Source organism: Cydia splendana, chromosome 8 (assembly GCF_910591565.1).
Source record: "Cydia splendana chromosome 8, ilCydSple1.2, whole genome shotgun sequence".
NCBI lineage: Eukaryota > Metazoa > Arthropoda > Insecta > Lepidoptera > Tortricidae > Cydia > Cydia splendana.
The window spans coordinates 6986662-7009845 of NC_085967.1; the positions used below are offsets into that span (position 1 = coordinate 6986662).

The window sequence follows — 23184 nt, forward strand, 5'->3', positions numbered from 1 at the left end:
ATTGTCGCAAGAAAAAATTTAAAAGCGCGATTCAAATTTTAATTACATGGAAAATGGCAAATCTAAACAAATTATGTTCCATCCTGAGGTCATTATCCCACGAATAATCTTGATAACGCGATTCAGGATTTTTAACCCATAGAACAGCGACATCTAGCATGTGATTTGTGAAGTAGAAATTGGTTAAATATGGAGTATTATGGAATAGGTACATATTGGACAAAGAAATTGGATAGGAGGAATACCACCCTTAGAGTGCGTCCATAGACTAGGGTGCGTCTCACTCGCTCATTAAAGCAAAATGTGAGACGCAATACACATTAGACAGAGAAATTGGATAGGTGGAATACCACCCTTAGGCGTTAGGCTAGCCTAATATGATCGACCTTCCCACGTAGTTTTGTTTCTGTACTTTTACAAGGTTTTTAATCCATCGAAAACTGTTAAGGTTCCGTCACACAGGCGCGTTTTCCGGGCGGGGCGTGAGCGTTTTATATGTAAAAGCGGCGCGCCCTGCTCACGCCCCGCCCGGAGAACGCGCCTGTGTGACGAAGCCTTAATAGCTCGCAGTTTGCAAACCATTTTCGTACACTTGCTGGTGTCCGATTGAGCTTGAATACTTAATGTGACCTTGTTACCAAGGAGCTGGTCTGATGGGGGTCCCTTTGTTTGACATAGTTTTAATTAGTAAGGTAAACGTGCTCGACGCGGTCCCAGTACATGTCGTCTTGAAACGTAAGTCATTGTCAATAGAGGTGACAGCAAGGTGTCATCTATTGGGCATTAGCATGTGGAGAACTAGTACGTTTACCTTACCTATTGTTATTCAGATTATCATTAGTCCTAATCATGGTATAATAATATACTCCGCCTGGTACTCCATTCCCGTCTTTTCTAGGTCACCTAACTGACACGGGCCTACGTCATCATGCGACAGCGCTATATGATAATATGCGATAGCGCTATATATAGCGGCCATGTTGTTGTGACGTAGGCCCGTGTCACTCTGGGAATGGAAGACCGTGTTTTATTAGACTATGGTCCTAATTCTACAACGTTAACTTTTCAGGATTTTCTTAACTTTATCCTATAGATAGGTTAGGTTTGTTTTATGGCAATCGTGAAAAGTTCGTATCTGAAAAAAACAAATTATGACTACTTCACGAAAATGCGGACAAAATACGTTAGGACTTAAAAAGTTTATAGGAAACAATAGAGACCCGGTCTGATGATGTAACTGTAAACTAAAGTTGACTATAAGAACTCTCATCTATCATGGTATCTTGGTATCAATCGTAGTCTCGTTTTGCTGGCTCAGATAAATGCTATATTATTATTACCGGTTTCCAAAAAGGAGGTCTGAATAAAAGATAATGTATTCATTTATTTCGCTTTATTTATCAAACCACAAAGATGACAAAAGTAAACCTCATCTATGGATAATATTAGGATATTTTTTTATGTAATATAAATATATTCTTTACAGGGCTTCAGAATAAACCAAAATTGCCAAATATCATTAATTTAAAAAAAAACTTGATCGATTTTTTAAACGGCAATCAAAGTACACAATAGTTCCAGAAGGTTCTCATAAATATTTGCATAAATATATTAAAATACAATTTTCTGATCAGGTAAAAGTAATTTAAATAAATCATAGTCAGTTTTTGGAAAATATAAAAATTAATAAAATAGGTACAATTAGATTAACTTATATGCCTCTTAACATTACAGTCTATCGCTTGAATGTATTTTTTATTTTATTTCAATTTTAACATGAGAAGGCACCACATTATAACATCATCAGACGAAAAATACTGACTACTTGTGCGTACATAAAATTTAATGATTTGATTTAAATTGACGATGTGTAATGAGTAATTATCATTGAGTGGCAACATTGCAAGCATGAATGCAGCTCATATACCTAAATAAAAAACACAATTTTAAAACATTTGTATGTCGTTAAGATACCTCGAATTTGTTTCGTCAATTCAATAAGAATAGAAGATCATTTATGAAATAACATTTGATATCCAAGTCATATTTCAAATGTACAACAATATTACAGGAACATTCTTACAGCTATTATTTAAATATTTTATATGAGATGAAGCAAACTAAGAAAAGCTTTGGCACTTTATGCTTTCCAGTGATGAGTTCTGCAAGATCCATGGTAAGTTTACTTCTAGAAGTATAAAATATTCACAGTGCAAAAGTATAAACATTTGGATTCGCCAACAGAACGAATACTATACATATTATAGTCATAATATTTTTGTAACTTCTGTAAGTATGATATAATTATATTGGGCAAATATGAATTACCAAATTCAAATAAGAGTACATGATGTGGTAAAGGGAAACGACATAGTAAATCAAACTGTTTGATCACACGCATCACTCGCATCAGTCATATGCTCTTGCGTTCTCAATATTCTACGTAATTCACTAGTAGTGATTTATTATCTGTATGTCGCCTTGGCAGATATTTATTTATTTTTACCCGACTGCGTCAGAAGGAGGGTAATGATTTCCCTATTTGCAGATATAAACAATCTTGAATACCAGACTTTTAGTTATAAAACATGCATTCACAGTTACGTGGTAGGTACCATTTTTGGTGGTTACTAATAAATGTCAAAGATGCAAATAGATAAAGCTATTAACAACCATCGAAGTGGCACCACCTGTCTGAGCCAACATAAATGCAGTTCCTATGAGATTAACCTAAAGAGCATTTGAAGGCCATTAAGTACCTATAGATAGCTTCACAGTATAGTTATAGCCATAGATGAGGCGCTATGCCCTTAGTGGTAGTTATAAAATACTATACACTTGAAATGTCTAAAAATAATCAGTACAATTTAATAAAACTTAAACGTCCTCTTTTAGTACGCTTCCGTTAACTAAAAAGTCCTAATATTACCATTAGTATTAATTTAAATTAAACTATTAATATATTTACAGAATAAAGTAAAACTGAATGTATACTTTAAATACAAAAATAACTCATTGAAGACCGATCTCATTGGTCTTAATAATCTTATGAGGGTGGAGTGTCAATGTATTGCAGTCACATCGTTTTAATACTCTGATATTGTGCATTTTGACAAATATTTATCACCATATTCATAATGCTTCTACTAAAAAATATGCTGACATCCAATTCATGCATATTCTCAAACTTAAATGTAATACATTGACGCTCCATCCTAAAATACCCATAATTTTAGAAAACGCAAGTATATATAAGCATGACTCATATCTAATCTTAACACTGGTTTATGACTAATTTTGACTATATTTCACAATTTTGGCCCAATATTCCAATGTTTAAAAATATAGAAAATAATTCGTTACATCTCAACTGATAATATCCCGAAAGTCATGATAAGTAAGTACCTAAAACACATTACATGTATTTTTCACTGTCCCTCCATACAAAAATGTCAAAGTCAATATCGTAAATAAAAATAAGGGAAGTGAGCAATGCTTACGAGAGACAATAAAATCAACACACATCCAACCAAAGTAACATCTAAGGAATGACGGCAGACCCCCGGCAAAGACACGACCCCCGACCGCTTCAATCATTTACAAAAGTCGTACGCCAAGTCAATTGGCCAAAAACGACTTGCTAAATCGTATCTATCGCGTCCAGTAGCAGTAATCGTCAAACCCGATTCAAACAAACTTAACGCTACAGGCAGTCGAGCTCTCAGTATCAGTGAGCCATCTCAATGTGTCGCTGCAAACTCTTCTTGTTCATATAGAAACGTTCGCACATGGCACAAGGGAAGTAAACCTTTTCGTTGTCGGCGTGCCTCGCGCGGGTGTGCGAGGACAGGTCGAGGGCTCGCGCGAAGTAAACTTTGCAGATGTTGCAGAAGAACTTGGTGGGGGTGGCGTGCATGGAGCGGTGCGCGATGAGGTCGCGCGGCGTCGCCACGCCGTCGCCGCACTGGCCGCACGTGAACTCGCCGGGCTGCGCCATCGGCACGTTGCCGTCGTCCTCGGACTCGTCCTCCTCCTCCTCCTCGGCGTGGTGGCGCGCCCGGTGCGCGCGCAGCGCCGCGTCGCTGGCGAACTGTCCGCCGCACACGTCGCACGCGAGCGCGTCCTCCTCCGCCTGACCTATCGCACTCGAACTGCCCTCGCCGTCGCCCCCGTAGTGCTTCTTCATGTGCACGAGCAGGGTCGACTTGCGCGTGAAGCTCTTGTCGCACACGGGACAGAACACGGAGTTGGGCTGGTGAACTTCGTCCATGTGGCGCTGGTACGCCGCGCGTTTCGTGAACTCTTTGTCGCAAATGGTGCAGTATCTATCTTCTAAGGTTCCGGGCATGCTATTCTGCTGCTCGAGCTCCATAGAATCGTCGGATCTCAATTTCTTGTTAGGGTTGACGACGGTCACTTCGACCTCCGGCGGCAGTCTTCTCTTGGTGGTGGCGGTCGCGGTGGGGGTGGAGTGGGTGACCCTCGCGAGCTGGGAGGGGTCGACGACCTCGTGCTTGCTGACCTTGCTGGTGACTTTGTGCTGCGGCATCCACAGGCCGCTGTTGTTGGCGGCGGCCTTGCCGTCGGGCGAGCGGAGATGCCAGCCGCGATGACTCTTCAGCGCGGCTATCGATGTGTAACTCTTGTGACAGATCTCACAGTCGAAAGTTTGGGGTTCCGAAACCGTTTGGTTTATACACTGGTGGTTCTGAAGCGCCAGGAGCCCAACGAATTGCTTCCCGCACGTGTCGCACGGGTATCGAGCCTGATACTCCGCGCTGGGGTCCGCGATTTCGGGTTCGGCTTCGTACTCCACTTCGCCCTCCTGAGATATATCTTGCGCTTTACTCGTGCCCTGATTAGCGTTATATCCTAGTAATTCACGAGCGTGCGCGGCCTTCAAGTGCTCGTACAGTTCCAGCGTGGAGTTCACCGGTTTCCCGCAGATTTTACATATTTGTGCCGAAGATTTGTGCACATTCTTTCTGTGGCGGTAGTACGACTTTTTATCTGAGAACGTTATCTTGCAAATTGTGCAACTGGATCTGCCGCCTTCAGAGGGCTGAGACGGCTGCGCCTGGTTCTCGGGGTTGCCGGACACACTGGCATTAATGATGCCGTGTTTGGCGCGCTTATGCTTCCAGAGGCTCGTCCGCAGCGGGAAGCGCTTGAAGCACAGCTCGCACGAGAACGGCGTCGCGTCCGCGGGCGCCGCCGCCGCCGGCTGCTGCGCCTGTTGATGTTGTTGGGCGTTGTTAGCGAAATTGGAAAAGTTGAAGCTGTTGAACTGTGGTGTCGACAACGCGATACCGTTTTCGTCGACGTTAACATATTCGTCCTCCTCCGTGGACGCCTGCATGGTGTTCTCCTCGCTGTCGTTCCTCTCGTTGAGGATATCCGCGTGCAAAACTTTCTTATGCTTCCATATATTTTTCTTGTGCATGAAGCCCTTTCCGCATATGTCGCAGCAGTATGGGGCGTTCGGAACGTTGATGTTGGGCTTGAACGCCGCGAAGCTCGTCTGGATCATGGGGAACTGCTTGATCGGCTTTCCGATTATCTGCGGGGCGAACCCTTTAGACTCGCCCGGTTTTCTGTTCGTGGTGGGAACTTTAGCGTGGATACGCATGTGGTTGGAGTAGGCCTGTCGACTTTTGAAGGACCTGATGCAAATATCACAAAAGAATTCGGAATCGCCTGCAGCCATCGCCGCGGCGCCGGGGTGCGCCTGTTGTACGTGCTCGGACAGTTTCTGCGGTGTGCTGTAGGAGTTGGAGCAGACGCTGCAGGGGTAGAACTTCACTCTCAAATGCGTATTTTTGTGTTCCGCCAGCTCGGACGGGCGCAGGAACTTCTTTTCGCACTGGTCGCAGTGGTGCGCGACTTGATTGTGTTCCGCGACCTGGTGGTCGGTCCAGGCATCTACGGTTTCGAATATGGCGTTACATTCCGTGCACGAGTAATGGTATTCCTCCGCTTCCTCCTTGACGAGCGACATGTCGGGCTCGATGGGCTGCGCTCCTAACACTTTATCGGAATGCTCGGCGTAGATATGCTTATTCAGGTCGACGCTGGTTTCGAATTTAGCATCACAATTCTGGCAGTAGTGAGGTCTGTCCTCGTTATGAGCGGTCTTCAAATGTTTCACCAAGTTAGGATAGTTGGCGTGTTTCTTGCCGCATAGAGGGCAGTCGGTGGGGCGGCCGTCGATGCAATTTTTCTGATTATCGGGATCGAAACTGCCGGCGTGAACATGTAAAGCATGGTCGTTGAAGTCTTGCATATTGACGAATTTCTCAGGGCATAGATCGCATGCGATGTAAACTGTGCATTCCCCGTTCCGGATGTGCCTCTTCCACAGGGACCTGTCTTTGAATCTGGACCCGCAGTGTACGCAGGCCATCTGCACCCGGGACTGGCCATCCTCGTGCACATCCAGAACATGCTTCATAATAAACTGTTTAAGTTGGAATTTAGCCGGGCACAGTTTACATGCATACGATCTAGCATTGAAGATATCCTTATACTGGACCTTGTTGTCTTTGGGCTCTTCTATGACCAGGTCGTCAGTTATTCCCTCCTCGTTGTAAGTGACCTTCCACAAGTCAGTACAAACGTTAGCTCTCATGTGACTGAGCAATGCGCCAATATGACCAAAAGTTATAACACAATTATAGCATGTGTGCTTTGGTACTTTGTGTCCATTTTTCTGTAAATGTTGTATGACGGCTTTTCTGCGGGGATGTTCCTTATCGCAGCAAAGACATCTTTTAGTGTTGATCTGTTGTATGATATCTCTGTATTTGTTGATAAAATCTCTCTGCGTTTTCGTGACGTAGATCTTGTCGGGATCATATTCCTTGACGTCTTCGTCGACAGTTTCGTTGGCAGCTGATTCATCGAGCTCCTCCTCCTCGTCTTCGTTCTGTTCGCTATTGTATGAATTAGTCTGCATATCCTCGTTGATTTCTACAACCGGCGCTAAGCCCGGCGGGAGATCCTCGTCCTCCTCGTTTTGATTTACGTTATCCTCGGCATCGTTACCGTCTTCCTGTTCCTCCTCTCTGTCTCCATTACTTTCACCGTTATCTCTATCGGCCTCAGCTTGAATATCATTTTGTTCGTCTATGGTGATGTCTCCCTGGCTGCCGCCATGTTCATCTTCCTCATGTTGGCCATTCTCGTTCTCACTAATTTCACCTTCTATGCCTTCCATTGGTTCATTATCTTCTTGCATGTTGTCATCTCCATCATGTTCCTCCTGGGTCTCATCGACTTCCCCCTCATTCTCTTGTTGGCGGGCGATTTCAATCTCGTTGTCAGATTCCATATCGACTGTGTCATAATGCTGATTTTGATTATGGGATTCATCTGCTTCCTCCTCCTCCTGATTATGGTCGTAGCCGGGTTCGCCCAAAATTGTTTCAACTTGGAACGACGCTATCTCCGGCTCCGATATTAAAGTTTCCGGGCTCTCTGGTCCCGAGTTAATAATTTCGGGCTCGGACACCAACAGCTCGGGTTTAGCCGTAAGAAGGGTCTTCAAGATTTGCGGTTCCTTCTTCTTAATTTGCAGATCCTTCAGTGCTTTTATACGCAAGGGGTACGGTAAGTTGTTATGAACGGGTTTGCTCGGTTGCTTGATCGGTATAGGTTTCGGGGGAGCGACGACTCGCGAGGGCATGATCCTAGACGGCATCGGTTTTTGGAACTGCTTGTGACTGATGGGGTTGGGCATGAGTCGCGCTTTGGGGTTGAACGGGTTGAGTCTGAGCTTGGGTTGCAAATGTTTGGTGGGGTTGGGTTTTCTCGGGGGGTTGATTTTGTTGGTGTAGCGGTCGAAGCTGTGCGAGGTGAGCTCGTGGCGGCGCGCGTTGTGGGAGTACCTGTAGGCGCGGCCGCACACGAGGCAGTCCTTGGAGGCGAGCTGCTGGATGCCCTGCCGCGCGTGGAGGGTCTCCCCGGTGGGCCGCATCACGGTGATGGACACCTCCGGCATGTTGGGCACGGCTTTGGTATACTGCTGCGGGGCCTGCTCCAACAGCTCTTCATCTTCGTCCTCCTCCTCCTCTTTTTCGCTTTCGACGCCCTGAAAATATTATTATTATCCATGATAAGTTAACTCCTTATGTGCTGACTTGAAATATAAATGAAAATCAACATGACAACAAAATGAACACTTCTCAATAAATTTGACGTCGCACTAAACTATTGAAAAAAATATGATTTATTTTATAGATATAGGTACAGTCAGCATCAATAATAGCAGATGAAAAAACACGCCAAAGTATGACTGTATAGTCAACCAATTTTATTCCTAGGCCACGCTCAAGCACTCGAGAAGTTATAGCACAAAGTCCACTTAGTACAATCTATGAATTGTTAATAAGTGTTAAGTATGTAGTTGGAAACGGTCTCTTATATACTCCATGAAATAATCAGTAAATCTGCAAAGTATATTCCCCCATTCCATATTGCTGGAGAAATTATACCTAATTCCTATGTAATTTTAAGGTTTTTTCCAGTCTCGACATCACATCACTGACAGGTTATAACAGTTCTAATAAAAAAGGCATACTTTGAGATAAGTCAGATCTGTCAGAATTTAAGTTCCAAAACTGATATTACATGGAAACTAAATGTTTCATATTAATGGTGATGACATATCGAAGTCAGACTGGTTGCTACTTGTTAGCCATGGTACTCAAGAAAAGTGTGAAAAGGTTTTAAAGGACTAGCATTGCACATGTGACGTTATATAGGTAAATGGCGTCCACACGCTGTTGTGGTCAAGTGCATCAGATCCGAGCAGTTACAAATTTGAAATTCTTCAAGCTTCAATTTGTTCTGTACGTGTAGGTAATACACATAAAGTACTTTTAATAATTTGAGAGTGCACTATTCGCAAACAAACTGTCTTCAGTTATACAAACACTACTGAGGACAATTATACTTCATGTTCATATCATTAAGTAATGTAGTTAAATGAAACAAATTAGAATGCGTTTCCAAGTATACTTGAGCATAGAAAGCTGCATACAATGGTCTCATTTGACCAATGAGATGGATGTATGCAGTCCGATGGTCTTGAGCCTCCACGAAGACAGAATAGTAATCATAATGTCCCTCGCGAGCTCATGGCTCGATTTTGTGTTCTTTGTGGCTCACACTAGACTATCTTTAATGTCTACTCTAAGCAGTTGTAGGCCAAGAGCTCAAAGAACTGAAATACCATTGAAAAATGCAGCAGTTTTCTTTAAATATTAAGATGAAAGAGAATGATAGAACACAACCACTTCTCCATACAAACAAGTCTGTTTTTTTTTACTGTTATATTATTTCTAGCAACACTAGCTTTTCGGTAAAGGAAAAAATTGTGACGAAACCTGCATACATCCTCGAAGAAATTCAAAGGTGTATGTGAAGTCCCCAACCCGCATTGGGCTAGCGTGGGGACTATAGCCCAAACCCTCTCATGCTTGAGAGGAGGCCTGTGCCCAGCAGTGGGACGTATATAGGCTAAATGATGTATTTATTTATTTACTATAATATTTTGCATCATTAAGATTTTTTATGCATTTGTTTTTTGCTAGGGCTCTAAATCTAAGCTATGGTTAATATACAATAAATTGTGTAAAATATTATTCATAATGTCAATATCCAGGGTGGAAAATGGGGGGTAAGTTTATATAGAGCAGGCAGTCTACTATGGATAGCTTTATCCATGTGATAAAATAAGTGTCACTTTTTAACACCAAAATACCACTGATAAATGCAGCAGTAAGGTTTTCCTATAAATATTAAAGAGCCCTCTATGTTGTCTTAAGTGTTATAAGTGTAAGTAATATCCTGCTCAGAAATGATAAGGCATGTAATCTTCACCTTATCACTCCGCGGTGTGAGCCCCAGCGAAGCCAAGATTGGAGGGCCCTCCGGCTGCGCTTTACTGCTACTGGCAACCTGAAATATAAAAATATTGTTCATTAGTAACCATATTTAAATACATTATGAGTATTAGAATAAACAATATTTATCTAATTGTGAATTTAGTTACTACAAACTTTTATTAAATTGGACCGTAAGTCAAGATGCTTTTAGAGAGCATATATTTCTATATGAAAGTCAGTGTAGATAAATATTTTTTTTTTTGATAGCTCAGGGATCACAAGATATATCTGACTTATGGGTGAAACACTAGAAATTATGACTCAGAATAAAAAAAGCAAAGTGTTTTAAAACATCAAAAAGCTCTCCTATTATTTAAAGTTTGTTAAAACATCAAATAAAGTGACTTAAAAACTTGAAGAAATATTATTTCAATATTAGAAAGATTGACTGAGTTATCAAAATAAATAACATCTTTGTTATGAATTGTTACAATGCACAAGAATTAAAACTTTTCACATCTTAGTTGAAAGGAGTCTTATGAAGTACATATGTACACAAAAATATACTAAACACAGTTGTTACTAGGTACAGTCTGCAATAATATGTTACACAATGAAGGCCGCTAAAATATCTGACACAAACTTATTTGTAGATCTATAGGAGTGTGTCACATATTTTTACGGCCTTCAAAGGGTAACATATTATTGCAGGTGACTGTACTAGACTGGTCAATACTTGCCAACCATTGCCTTTCATACCTAATCCTACTTAATGAAAGATTAAAGATAAAGAAAACAGGTACACAACAGGGCATGACAAATCATAAGACCATTGACATAATAATCGTTTGGATAAATGAAAATGGCCATTTAACAATAGGAGGAATGGATCAATGTAATAAAGTAACATTATCCTCATAACCCACATAAGTGTTCCATTAGCTGCCAATAATTAGTAGCTTAGCAGGCCCTTATCAGTTCTAGCTAACTTCCTGACCTGGCCATTTGACCTTGGCAGCACTCATGACTCAGTACACAACCATCATAGGAAATAACTAACTTAGTAATGTAAAAGTGTAACTCAACATACCTCATTATAACCTCCATCAATAACCACTCCATCATCATAGGCCTCATCTGATAAAGGTTCACTTTTTATGTTCACCTGCAAAATCATAATGATTTTGTTAATTGATTTCAATGACAGTTCCAAGCTCAAATTACCAAAGAAAGAAACCCACCTCTTCTAGTTGGCTGCCATCTTTTTTAATCAGAGACTGTAGTTTGTTTTGTGTCCTTTCACATACTGTCTTAAATATGTGCCAGTTATTGACGTTGTCCACGCATTTCCTGCAGGCATTCGATGGCAAGCCGTCATTCTCGTTTATCTGTAAAAACAACATACGCAATCATAGAATGAAGGCCGAAAGCGCCGCGCGTTTCATCAGAATGGGCACGGGCGAGAAACGCCTCGAGTATAGATACGGCGCGAGGAGAAACTAAGTAGGCGTAGGTATATACGAGCGCCGGCAAACGGCTGCTCCTCGACCGAATAAGTAGGAGCGAGTCGAGTGCCAGCCAGCGAGCCCCTCGAGGGTTAGCGCTCGATATACGCACACAGCTATAACGCGCTCACGCCGACACCGACGCTCGACCCGTCACCCGCTCCCGCTCGAGGGACGAGCTGCAGCGGCCTGGTCTCGCCCGATAAATCAATACACCCGATGTCCACGCCGAGCCTAGCTAGCGAAAAGCCGACCCCCTCCCTGCCAGACCCCCGGGAATATTGCCAAAACCCGACCCTCATCATAACGCCATTCCTCGCCGGCTGCATGGAATGCGACGCGACGCGGCCACCGAGCCGAGCGATAACCGTGGAACATTACAAAATGGTGGACGATCTTACGACATCTCCACCTAAACGCGCTGCTGTCAATTCACGAACCGGGGCGGATGACGAGTTCTCACGTACGCCGAGGGTCTACTTTCACTAAAAACACCACACTAGCACTTATTTTAACACGTTACTTACTTGTACGGCCACGCAATCCTTGATTTTTGATGCGAGGACGAGAGGCTCCGAGTCATCCGAACTGGTGGTAGGAAAAATCGGCAGTAATTCGCCCCGAGATGACAAGCACAGTCTACAAACACGATCATAATTCACACTCATCGTAAATAAACTAAATTTTGAACACCAGAACTGCTATAACAATTAATTAAAAGACGCCATGTCACCACGAGCACTTCAACACAAAGCACTGCACATCTTTCTTGCTAGAGCACGAAAGCGCCTGATGATGAGGATGAGAAGTCGATAGGTTCGGACGAGACGGCTGGGTCGAGTCGCCGACCACCTGTCGTTCTGCGCATGTGCGCGTAAAATAACGCCAGGGTGACCAACATAACCCGCTCAAACAATGGCGGCGTTCAGTGAACGTCAACCTTTTCTGTACCGTTTCATTTTTATACTAATCACATTGTGACAAGATCACATTTTATAAAGGTACCATTTTTTTTTTATTTACAGTTTTTTTTTATATATTTCATATAAATGAAGTAGAGCTAGACCAAAAAAAGTCTGCAGCGATTTTGATAGCCCACGCAGTGCAACTGTTGTTTATAAGTCATAATTTCATAGAGGTTTTAAATAACACTTGCACTGCGTAGGCTATCAAAATCACTGCAGACTTTTCTTGGTCTAACTCTACTGATTTAGCCAAATGATTTTTTTGTTAAGTTTTCTCACAAAGATAGAAATCAACATTATTCATTTGAGGTTTAGTGGAATATACTTACATGATGATAACAAGTTTTTTGGAATATTTAGCATAATTATGTCATTGGTATGGTATATACGAAAACAATTGTGGCACTAGAACAGTTGTGTGAAATCACTTGTACTTACTACTTATCATCACTTTAAAGTATTTTTTTCTCAATTTTAATAAAATAAAATAATCTAAAAGCGAATTCGTGGAGGCCACATAATAAATTAATAATTATTTAATATCCTAAAAGTAGGTTAGATATAATTACTACTACACTGTACCATAAATAACCATGTAATTTACTATGTTTAAAAAAATAATTTCCGTACATTTTAGCGGAAAATTAAAACTAGTACTTTAATTACTTTTAATTTTATATTTAAACTGTAAACCACACTAAATATTTGAATAATATTATGCTATTTTAACTGACAATAATTATCATTTACATTATATTCTGATTATAATACAGATTATAAACAAATTGTTAAACTTTAGTTCATAATAATTAAGGACCTCTACCTGTCGACACGTCTCCCAAACGTCTGGGATACTATTTTACACGGGTGTACGGGAAAGACATACATTATGACAAGCCCAAGTATTCTTGTTTTTAACTTTTAAAATGTTGACGATACCTGGTTCGATCTTCTATCTCTTTTTCACCCGGCATGGTGTGAGCGCCAATTTTCAAACAGCCGTAAACATGGCAACTCGATAAAAGTAGCGGGAGTTATGAAACTGTTTAGATTTCTGAAGTTAATGTTTGAACGTTATAAATTGCTTTTATTTAGTTTATTAATTTGTTATAGCCATCTAATAGTGAAATCTATAATTTTGTTATAAACATGCTACTGTTAGCTTTATTTTCCGCGTGAATTCACCAAAATAAAACTTGGAGGAATAATAAATTAGTCAAGTATTGCCAACATAGAGGGCTTATCTAATGAATGAAAGTTATGAACTCGGAGTAATTAACAATGGAGCCGCCATTAACAGGCGTTCCCCTCTGTCGAAAAAAGGCGGCCAATGGTCAACGACATGTCAACCATATGTATGGACTGACGTTTATCTGACATGACGTACCTATACATTTGATGTGCCCCTCCCCCGCAAAAAACGGCAGACTATTTTGTACCGAAAATTTTAGACATGGCGGCTCCATTGTTAATTACTCCGAGGTTATGAATGAACCTCAATACTTATTTTTACTACGTTGTTTTCTGTTTGTTTTGGGTTCCGTAGTACAACGTAAAACATGAAATATAGATCATAACATAATGACGTCGGGTCGGTAGGTACCAAGTATTTTACTTATATTAACGCCTTTACTGCCCGTTGACAAGCGTGCCATTTGGGTACCTATTACATTAATAAATGTGACGTTATCTATGAAAAGGGACCTTATTGTCGACGGCGCTTACGCCATTATTAGCGATGCTTCCGATGTAAATACAATGCCGCGCGACGCTGCGTGGCGTAAGCGCCATCGACAATAAGGTCCCTTTTCATAGATAATGCCCCAAATAACTATGTACTTATATTTTTTATTTATTTGTTACTTAAAATTTTGACAACCCTAAATAGCCGAAAGGGATAGTGACATAAATATATTAGAAAGAGACAGCATGATTCGACCCTGGACCGCTGTCAAACTTCGGTTTTGTAGGAAGTTTCCTTTCTGTACGGTAGTACTATTATTTAATTTTATTCTGTACTTAAGGGCTTTCACGGCTTCGTGAAAATTAAAAACAAAGTCCTTTTCAAATAAACATTTTATTTTTTAATCTTAATCGCACAAGCCTCATACAATGCCACCGAAAACATTTACACAACGATAATACTTTACAACAAATTTATTTACAAATTAATTTATTGTTTCATAGCAGTAATTTATTTAAAATTATATTAGGTATTATTTAAAATAGACACTCAATATAAGTTAAACACAGTGTTTGTGTATCAAAGAAGTGTACCTATAAAATATTTTTTATACGTAGGTTCAACTGTAAAAGTGCATACCTATGCATGAAATCACATTTGCAAAATATTTAAAAGTAAAGTACAAAATAAGAAAAAACAATATAAATTGGTTTTTATTTTAAAGCACTATAAACAATATCAAACCATAAACTGGTGGCTCTGTGAGCTGTAGACCTGCAGGTCAGCATAGGTTAAATCAGGGGTCTCGAAAAATTTTTTAGCTGAGGTCCATATTGCGCCTCAGAAACATTCGCGCGGGCCACTGTCGGTTTTTGCGTCGGGGGAGGGTGTCTGGTTGCTGCTGTTAGGAACAATTCCACTCTCAATGAATGTTGAACATTGTTGGTTCAATGTTGGCCGGACAGTGGGCACACGCTTATGGGTATCGGCGGGCCGGATTGGAACGCGTCGCGGGCCGGATTTGGCCCGCGGGCCGGGGTTTGGAGACCCCTGGTTTAAAGTAACTAGCTGAAAAAATAAGTTTTATAATTTAAGTAGGTACTAATATTTTAAATATATTTTTAGAGATTCAGAGGATAGCCGTGGCCGTATGCCACTTTACCTTAAAGTTTATAATCGTGGCATACGACCACGGCTATGGAGTATGGTATGGCTATCCTTTGAATATTTCTGTAAATATATAAAATACGTAGTAAATTATAATACGTATTTAGTAGACTCTGCTAATGTGTAAACGTGCATGGAAAATTACTTACATCAATTTTTTAAGAAATTAAATATAGGTGCTATTATTATCATTTTATGATCACTTTGGTATAATTAAATAGATAGCTTTGATATGGTCCAGGTCCAGGCATAATAAAAAGCAAGATAGAACATTATATTGTAATTATAACGGTGCACAAAAATGTGCTTAAGACGAAACGGGAGCTGAGCTAAAAGTCAATTTTGAGATTTCAAGCTGAATATACCCGTCGCTCTGACGGGGCGTGAGAGACTGTATTTGTGTGTGTAATGCACGCACACAGATGCGTACGCTTGCACCCGCGCGCGCCTCATTGCCGACAATTTGCAATGTTATTTTTCGTGCGTTACTGCCACGAGGCGTTCACTTATTACTTACTGTGTTGCGATTGAATTTTTTGACCCGGCTTACGTTTACGGAACTCGATAATCTTTCTACTACTGTGACTTGGCTTTGTTTACTTGACTTTGCTGATCAGCTTATTGTTTTGGACTCCGTGAGTTGTGGTTACCTATTGGACCGCACGCAATTCATCTACCTTTATTCAAGTAATTAAGCGTAATTAGCCGAAACCTTTATAAGAGTGTAATTCATAAGAAGTACATAAGATATAATTTATGTACTGGTTTGCTGTTAGCTTTTAATTGTATCACTTTACATATATGTTACTCAAATAACTAACACGGTTACACTGTTGTAAGAACATTATTTTTCAGGTAGGCCTTATTATACCTACTATAGGCCTTATTACCTCCTAGTACCTTAGTAGTAGTAGTACTACTACGGAAATTGATTCAAAGACTCAAGACTGACTTAAGTGGCAGTAGGGTGTAGGGTTTTTTCTAGGCTTAATGAGTTCGCTGAAGCTTATTTTTTATACTTAGCGCACAGAACCACTAGTTTAACAGTATCAGCTCTAACCACATGTCACCATTTTGTCCTTTACGTAACAAACTCAGGGGCCCAGAATATCCGATGTACCTATCAAATCAAGGTTCTGTATCAAATAAGGCCCGGTTATTATAGTTCGTTATTTTTTAGCATTAGAAAGAAGGTAAACAATCATGACGTGTCTTTTTATTAATAATTATTGAAAAACGCTTTCAAAAATTAGTTTATATTACTTATGAAAGCAAAAGAATATAAAAAAGTATATGATTAATACATACATACATACATACATACAATCACGCCTATTTCCCGGAGGGGTAGGCAGAGACCACGGATTTCCACTTGCTACGATCCTGACATACCACTTTCGCTTCCTTCACATTCATAACATTCCTCATACACGCTCGCCGGTTTAGGGTGCTCTTGCTCATTAATATGATTAATATGATTTATAATTCTAACATATTTGCTATGACTTATTTTTCAATGGTAATTTTTAATAAGACATGTCAAAATCTGTTACCTTAATGTAAAAAAAACGAACTTTAAGCGTGCTAACTTTCAAAATTTCATTTTTTATAAGATAGTATAAGTAGATGGGCAAAAATTTTGCGTCCATGTCCACCAGTGAGTAAGTGATTGAGATACCTAAACATTTAACTTTATAATGTAAAATGATATAATTTACTAACCTACTCGTTTAATTTCAGGTAGCTTGAATAAGGAACCAAGTAACCATGGGGAGGAGCAGTATTTACTAACATTTTCTTTTTGGGTCTTCAGAGTGTATCGTTTCCTTGTTTTTGCACATATTACACTTAAATATATATTCTCCGTGTAAACCACGTCTTTCAATGACAAAGGCAAGATCAGCAAATGTACAATTTGTATGATCGTGCCTGATATTTGAGATCACAGAAAATAAATATTTTAAATCCACTATTCTGCGACCTTCTAAAATTTTGTTTTATCATGATTCATGATCAAAAAGCTCGGATTCAATAGTCATATCAAACGTCGATTATGCAGTTGATGATGAGCTTGCATTTTCTACCATTGGTGCTGCAAATGCATCAACCGGTGGCGATAAACTTTGCCCTCTTGTAAAACAAATTACTATTGTGATTGTGTCCAGCAAAAGGCCAAAATTCGGTTTACTTTCCTGTTTAAAATATTACTAATTTATTCATATTTCAGATTAGGTACATAGGTAACTGTCTGAATGTTACAATGCCAGCTGGCAAATTCTATCACATTTGTTTGTTTGGTAGTCATGGTAACATTCACTTACATTGATATCCTTATTAAGATCTGTATCTTATTATCCAGACCTTAAAATATTGCCACCGTTGCCCTTTAAAAAAATACTGTTTAAATAATTGGCTACTCAAACAATGATTCTATAGTATAAATAATGACTACACAAAAATGGGTAGTATTGTATATAATGCACGAAATAAGGCCCGATTCTTAAGCGGGTTTAAATTTTGAGGCCATGTCCGCTAATACTATAGACAAAATATCAAGTTTAATAAACACAAAAAAAAAACATTGATGGGCCTTATTTTATAATTTAGGCCTTACTTTGTAATTTAAAGTAGAGTTAGGCCAAGAAAAATCTATAGCGATTTTGATAGAACACGCAGTGCAAGTATTATTTCAAACGTCGCTTCTATGAAATTATGACATATAAATAACACTTGCACTGCGTGTGCTATCAAAATTGCTGTAGACTTTTCTTGGTCTGACTCTAAAATATTCTTTATTACACCACAAACATAAAAACAAATTTAACAAAAACCGGCGAAGTGCAAGTCGGACTCGCACACGAAGGGTTCCGTACCATTATTTATAAAAACGGTCACCCATCCAAGTACTGACCCCGCCCGACGTTGCTTAACTTCGGTCAAAAATCACGTTTGTTGTATGGGAGGCCCCACTAAAATTTTTATTTTATCCTGTTTTTAGTATTTGTTGTTATAGCGGCAACAGAAATAAATCATCTGTGAAAATTTCAACTGTCTAGCTATCACGGTTCGTGAGATACTTACAGCCTGGTGACAGACGGACGGACGGACAGCGGAATCTTAGTAATAGGGTCCCGTGTTTTACCCTTTGGGTACGGAACCCTAAAACCGATTTACAATGTAGATAAAGGTAGCAACAGGCGGTCTTATCGCTGTTAGTTCTTATTCTTCGTTTGTTTAGCATTAGAGTGAAGTTGACGTGTCTTTTTAAGCATGCAATCGTATAATTATTTAGCTTTTTTTGTAATAGTTATGTACTTAGTGGTTAATATTAGTATTTACTATTTTTTTTTTCAATAATGCTTAAAAACGAAGTATAGACATGACAACCAAATATTAACGCCATTGTAGGGCAGGATATACAGAACATGAATCATTTGTACTGTCACGCTCCGTGATTGTTGAGCCATTTAGGGTTCTAGCTAAATTGGACATTCCATAGAGCACGAGTAAGTATGGAACAACCAATTCAGCTAGGACCCTAAATTGCTCGACAATTACGAAGCGTGCCTGTAGGTACCTAAAAATTTTGTTAACCCATTTTAACCATGCAATAAAATATTTTTGATTTTGATTTCTAATTTGAAATATTAGAATCAAAAAGTTCATAATAGATTGTATATCATAACTACAAACATGTGTTCCCTACTCTCAACCCAAAACCCCTTGTATCTTAGGATCTAGATATTTTGCACACAAGACGGTTTATCGATAACTTCTTACATCACTAGATTATCGACATTAAATGTCGACTATTGCCCATCACTTTTCTGGCTGTGTACGTATTTAGAAACTTGACTCCGCCCCTAAAATTAGTGCGATAGGGACAACTGCAGCTGAGGCGAAAAATCCTGCGTAAAAATGACAAAAATCGAGGTTTCGTAGTCCTCTTTTTCCTCCCCCAAAACTTAACCAATCGTAACCAAATTTGGAAATCTAAATGATTATGAAATTATCTGTGTCGGACCGTTTTGCTTTTTTGGCTAATTGATATCAGTTTTGAATACCACGCCTCTCATTGCGGCATAGTCTATTAGGCCATTTTGGCCGTTTTTGAAGGGCTCTAGCGTCTTAAAAAACAAAAATATCAAAAAAAGCAAAACGGTCCGACACAGATATTGACAATATTAATCTGTGTTGAAAAAATCATTGCTCTAGCTTCAAAAACCACGGAGGAAAACGAGGACTACGTTTGTATGGAGGAATGACCACTCCTGTTGGCTCGTAAGTACCTACGAAGTGTGCATTGGTGTAATTTCTAAAAAAACGGGATAGTGACGGGATAACAGGGTATTACTGTATTTAAAATAATTTATTTTACACCATGCGTGAAATAAAGCACCAGATAATTATTAGAAAAACACAGTTAGGAGTTACTTTTAAAGACAAGTTCTATTTAATAAATCCGATAGAAATATAAAAAGTAAGTGAGTTGACCGTGACGTCACGATGTAATGTTTCATATAAATTCCATATTAGCAAATCGTTTTGACAGTTTAAAAAAAGTAACTGATTTGACTAGTAGGAAAATACCCTATTTTGAAATGGCAAATATCTACTAGATAACGTTTTAATGTAGCAACCCGAGGTAGCAACGGTAAGCAAGATGCCTTGGTAAGCGTTGCAGTAATTGCAGCAACGTACAGAAGTGTTGCTATTGCCACAGAATAAATAATAGTACTAGTTGGTACTAATACTATTGCTAAAGTGTGAAGTGCCTCTGGTTTTATAGACATTTGCCATTTTCAAAATTATCCCGCTTCCGAAGTTAGCCCAATGGACCTTATAAGGAAACATTTGATTTCACTCGAGTAGGTATAATACTAATAAACATCTAAAACATAATTTTTCACATTTTTTATTGTAAAATCGCTAAAATTTTAACGAAAGATATGTAAGAATTTGTAATGTAGATAAATAGGTACTATGTAAGTAAATACATTTAACTTTATAGAAATATTTTTTCGAGAGATTTAATACTGCACAAGTACCTAGGTATGCTAATAAAATATGCTTTTCTATGCACAATTTCATAATTTAACACACATCAAAATTATTCAATATACATACAATCTTTGCTACAAACAATTTGATATAATATATTATACATTCAAGTAGGTAATACTTATTAAAATACATTATTATGTTGAGTTAATTATGTACATTGTGCATTTCAGCCTTTCAAATAGAAAGAACTTTAACCATTAATATTTGCGCGACAGGTTAAAATTGTTAAAACGTTTTACCTATAGAGCTTGAGTCACAGCAAGATAATAACTCGGCATGTACCCTTTTTTAAATGGAATGGTCATTATGCATATGAAGCATAAGGACCCCTTCTCTGATGGAAAGCCACAATATAGATAAATCAGCTGTAAATATTTAGAAATTGCAAGTACAAGGTGGGCACTAAGAATCTCTGCTCCTGCTCCGGCGGTGCGCGTACAGCGAGCCGGTTGGGGTCAGCCGGGTTCGCCTTCGCCACGAGCGCCCTCGCTACATGGGCGAAAGATCCACGTATAGCCCAGTTTCCACAGAAGTCTTGATAAAGGCGACTCATTATAGATGACCACTTTTTGTGAAGTTATATAGACAAACCAGCTATAAATATTTAAGTCTTAAGTACAAGGTAGACAAGAGGATCTCTGCTCTTGCACCGGCGGCGCCCGTAAAGCGAGCCGGTTGTGGTCAGCTGGGTTCGCCTTCGCCACGAGCGCCCTCGCTACATGGGCGATCGCCGCTTCGACGTTCAGCGTCCCACAGACGTCTTGATAAAAGTGACTTATTATAGATGCACAGTTGAATTATATAGACAAATCAGCTCTAAACCGGTTTTAGAAAATTAAGTACAAGGTGGACATGAGGATCTCTGCTCTTGCACCGGCGGCGCCCGTAAAGCGAGCCGGTTGGGGTCAGCCGGGTTCTCCTTCGCCACGAGCGCCCTCGCTACGTGGGCGAAATATCGATGTATAGCCCAGTTTCCAGAGAAGTCTTGATAAAGCCGACTTATTATAGATGACCAGTTTTTGTGAAGTTATATAGACAAACCAGCTCTAAATATTTAGAAGTCTTAAGTACAAGGTGGACACGAGGATCTCTGCTCTTGCACCGGCGGCGCCCGTACAGCGAGCCGGTTGGGGTCAGCTGGGTTCGCCTTCGCCACGAGCGCCCTCGCCACGTGGGCGAACGCCGCTTCGACGTTCAGGCCTGTTTTCGCCGAGGTCTCCATGAAGGAGACTTGGTATTCCCTGGCTAGGCGCTGCCCCTCCTCCCGCCTCACCGCCCGCTCTAGGCCGCTGTCGGATTTGTTACCTGGAATAATAAGTATTTAGTTTCAAAAAGCGTTATGCAATTTTGATGTGGTATTTTATCCAAAGTTCATAAGAAAGTTAACCATCATTTATCTAGAAACATGTGCCTTTTGTTCATTAACTAACTTATTATTAAATAAAAACACGTGTGTGTGACCAAGCCCTAATGTTTACATAGGTATATAAAGCTAGATCACCCAGGACCGACCCCTACGGAAGGGTTCCCTTCCTACTATGCTTTGATTCTAAATTTTATTAGGACGTCACGGTTAATGTCTGAATATTTAATTGCTTAGCTTAGTGAGTGTTGAATCGACATGATTTTATCAACTACCTATTATATGAATTTAAGTTGAGGAGTGCTTCAATAATATAATACATACGAAAAGGGTCTTTTGGTAATTTGACCACTGTAATCAATCCGTGGTAATTTGTACTGTGACTGTGTTGTGTATCAATGGAGGTATGGTAGGTTGGTAGGTAGGACTTTAGAAAGGTGGGGTTTACCTGATTGACAAAAGAGTTGGAAAAACAAAGCAAACCGGATACACGTGTTATTTATGATTCTAGCTATATCAAAATAAAATGTTATAAATGTTGACGATATTCTAACCTAGCCAGGCCCATCGTGCATTACAAAGTAATAGGTACTTACATACACTCCGTTTCAATACTTTCAATGTACTTATTAATTATTAAAACCTTTCATAAACCAAATAAAGTATTTCTTTGTTTCCATGCTTTCTCAAACAAACGACATTCATCCCGAATCCCAATATTCTAAGAAGAGGTGGAAGAAATCGAGGAAGTTAAGAAATTTTATTACTAACGCTTTTGAAAATGAATAACAAATAGGTAATTAGAAGTTTTGAAAATTAATAACAAATAAGTAATTAAAAGTTCGAAACATCAAGAGAAATATTACCCAAATCAAAGAGTCCCCGGAGTCACGCGTTAATTTGACGGCTTTTCCCAAACAAATTCAATATCAAAACAAAAGCCATCGAAGTGTAAGTAACCTACAACCCCTCACAATCTCTTCCACGGGCGGAAATTAAAGTCACTCTGCCGAGGCGATAGAGCTTTACAATTTTACAATTTATCTCCGTAGATAGGCACCTACCTACTGTAAGTAAGTCATCTCTTCATTTGAGCTTTGAAATATTTTGCTCGTTTCAAATTGAAGTCAATAAAATGTCGTAATATCTCAAATATCGCAATACGTGTAGGCGTTGGATATGGCTAACAAAAGAAAGTGGGTAGGTACGTGGTGGAGCTAGGAAGTAAAACCGTTTTTTTGAGACATGATTACTTAGGCCAGAGACCAGCAACCACCTTTTCTGTGCTTAGGGCAGACCGAGGACAATCGAGTCACAGGGCGATTAGGATCAAACTGAAAAATATTAGGTATACTTACACATTGTTGCCTTATAATTAGCGTTGTAGGGTAAAGAGGAGAGACGTACAATGAAATATTTCAAATATCAACGTATTATATGTCATGAATGTCATGATCCGATTCGTAGGTAGGTGTAGGTGTGGGTAAGTAAGGTTCTCGGATTATTGCCCTTTACCTTCGAGCAACACCGGGAAGCCGTGTCGGAAGAT

The 23184-nt window shown here is 39.7% G+C and overlaps 2 protein-coding genes and 1 long non-coding RNA gene across 4 annotated transcripts in view; 1 reads left to right on the forward strand and 2 right to left on the reverse strand.

The window, feature by feature from the left end:
* LOC134792774 (uncharacterized) overlaps window positions 1-23184 on the forward strand; it is a 361091-nt gene that overhangs the window by 215896 nt on the left and 122011 nt on the right. The window lies entirely within an intron of this gene.
* LOC134792753 (zinc finger protein Xfin-like) lies at window positions 1379-12311 on the reverse strand. Its single transcript, XM_063764056.1, has 5 exons — window positions 11920-12311; window positions 11129-11275; window positions 10978-11052; window positions 9883-9960; window positions 1379-8089 (listed from the first exon to the last, which is right to left on the reverse strand). The coding sequence occupies exons 1-5, from the start codon at window positions 12058-12060 to the stop codon at window positions 3728-3730; spliced, it is 4803 nt and encodes a 1600-aa protein (XP_063620126.1). The 5' UTR covers window positions 12061-12311; the 3' UTR covers window positions 1379-3727.
* The window catches only part of LOC134792771 (ras-related protein Rab-37), a 100129-nt gene continuing 98276 nt past the window's right edge, over window positions 21332-23184 (reverse strand). For both annotated transcript variants that reach the window (XM_063764105.1, XM_063764104.1), the window contains exon 5: window positions 21332-21577. In XM_063764105.1, coding sequence (XP_063620175.1) covers window positions 21336-21577 — 242 coding nt within the window. In that variant the 3' untranslated portion in view covers window positions 21332-21335. The remainder of the gene's footprint in view (window positions 21578-23184) is intronic.

Coding starts and splice junctions, on each gene's coding strand:
- LOC134792753 (XM_063764056.1), bottom strand. CDS start 12,060: ATGAGTGTGAATTATGATCGTGTTTGTAGACTGTGCTTGTCATCTCGG. Junction 11,053..11,128: donor ATGGCAGCCAACTAGAAGAG/GTGGGTTTCTTT, acceptor ATGATTTTGCAG/GTGAACATAAAAAGTGAACC. Junction 9,961..10,977: donor TTGATGGAGGTTATAATGAG/GTATGTTGAGTT, acceptor TTTATATTTCAG/GTTGCCAGTAGCAGTAAAGC.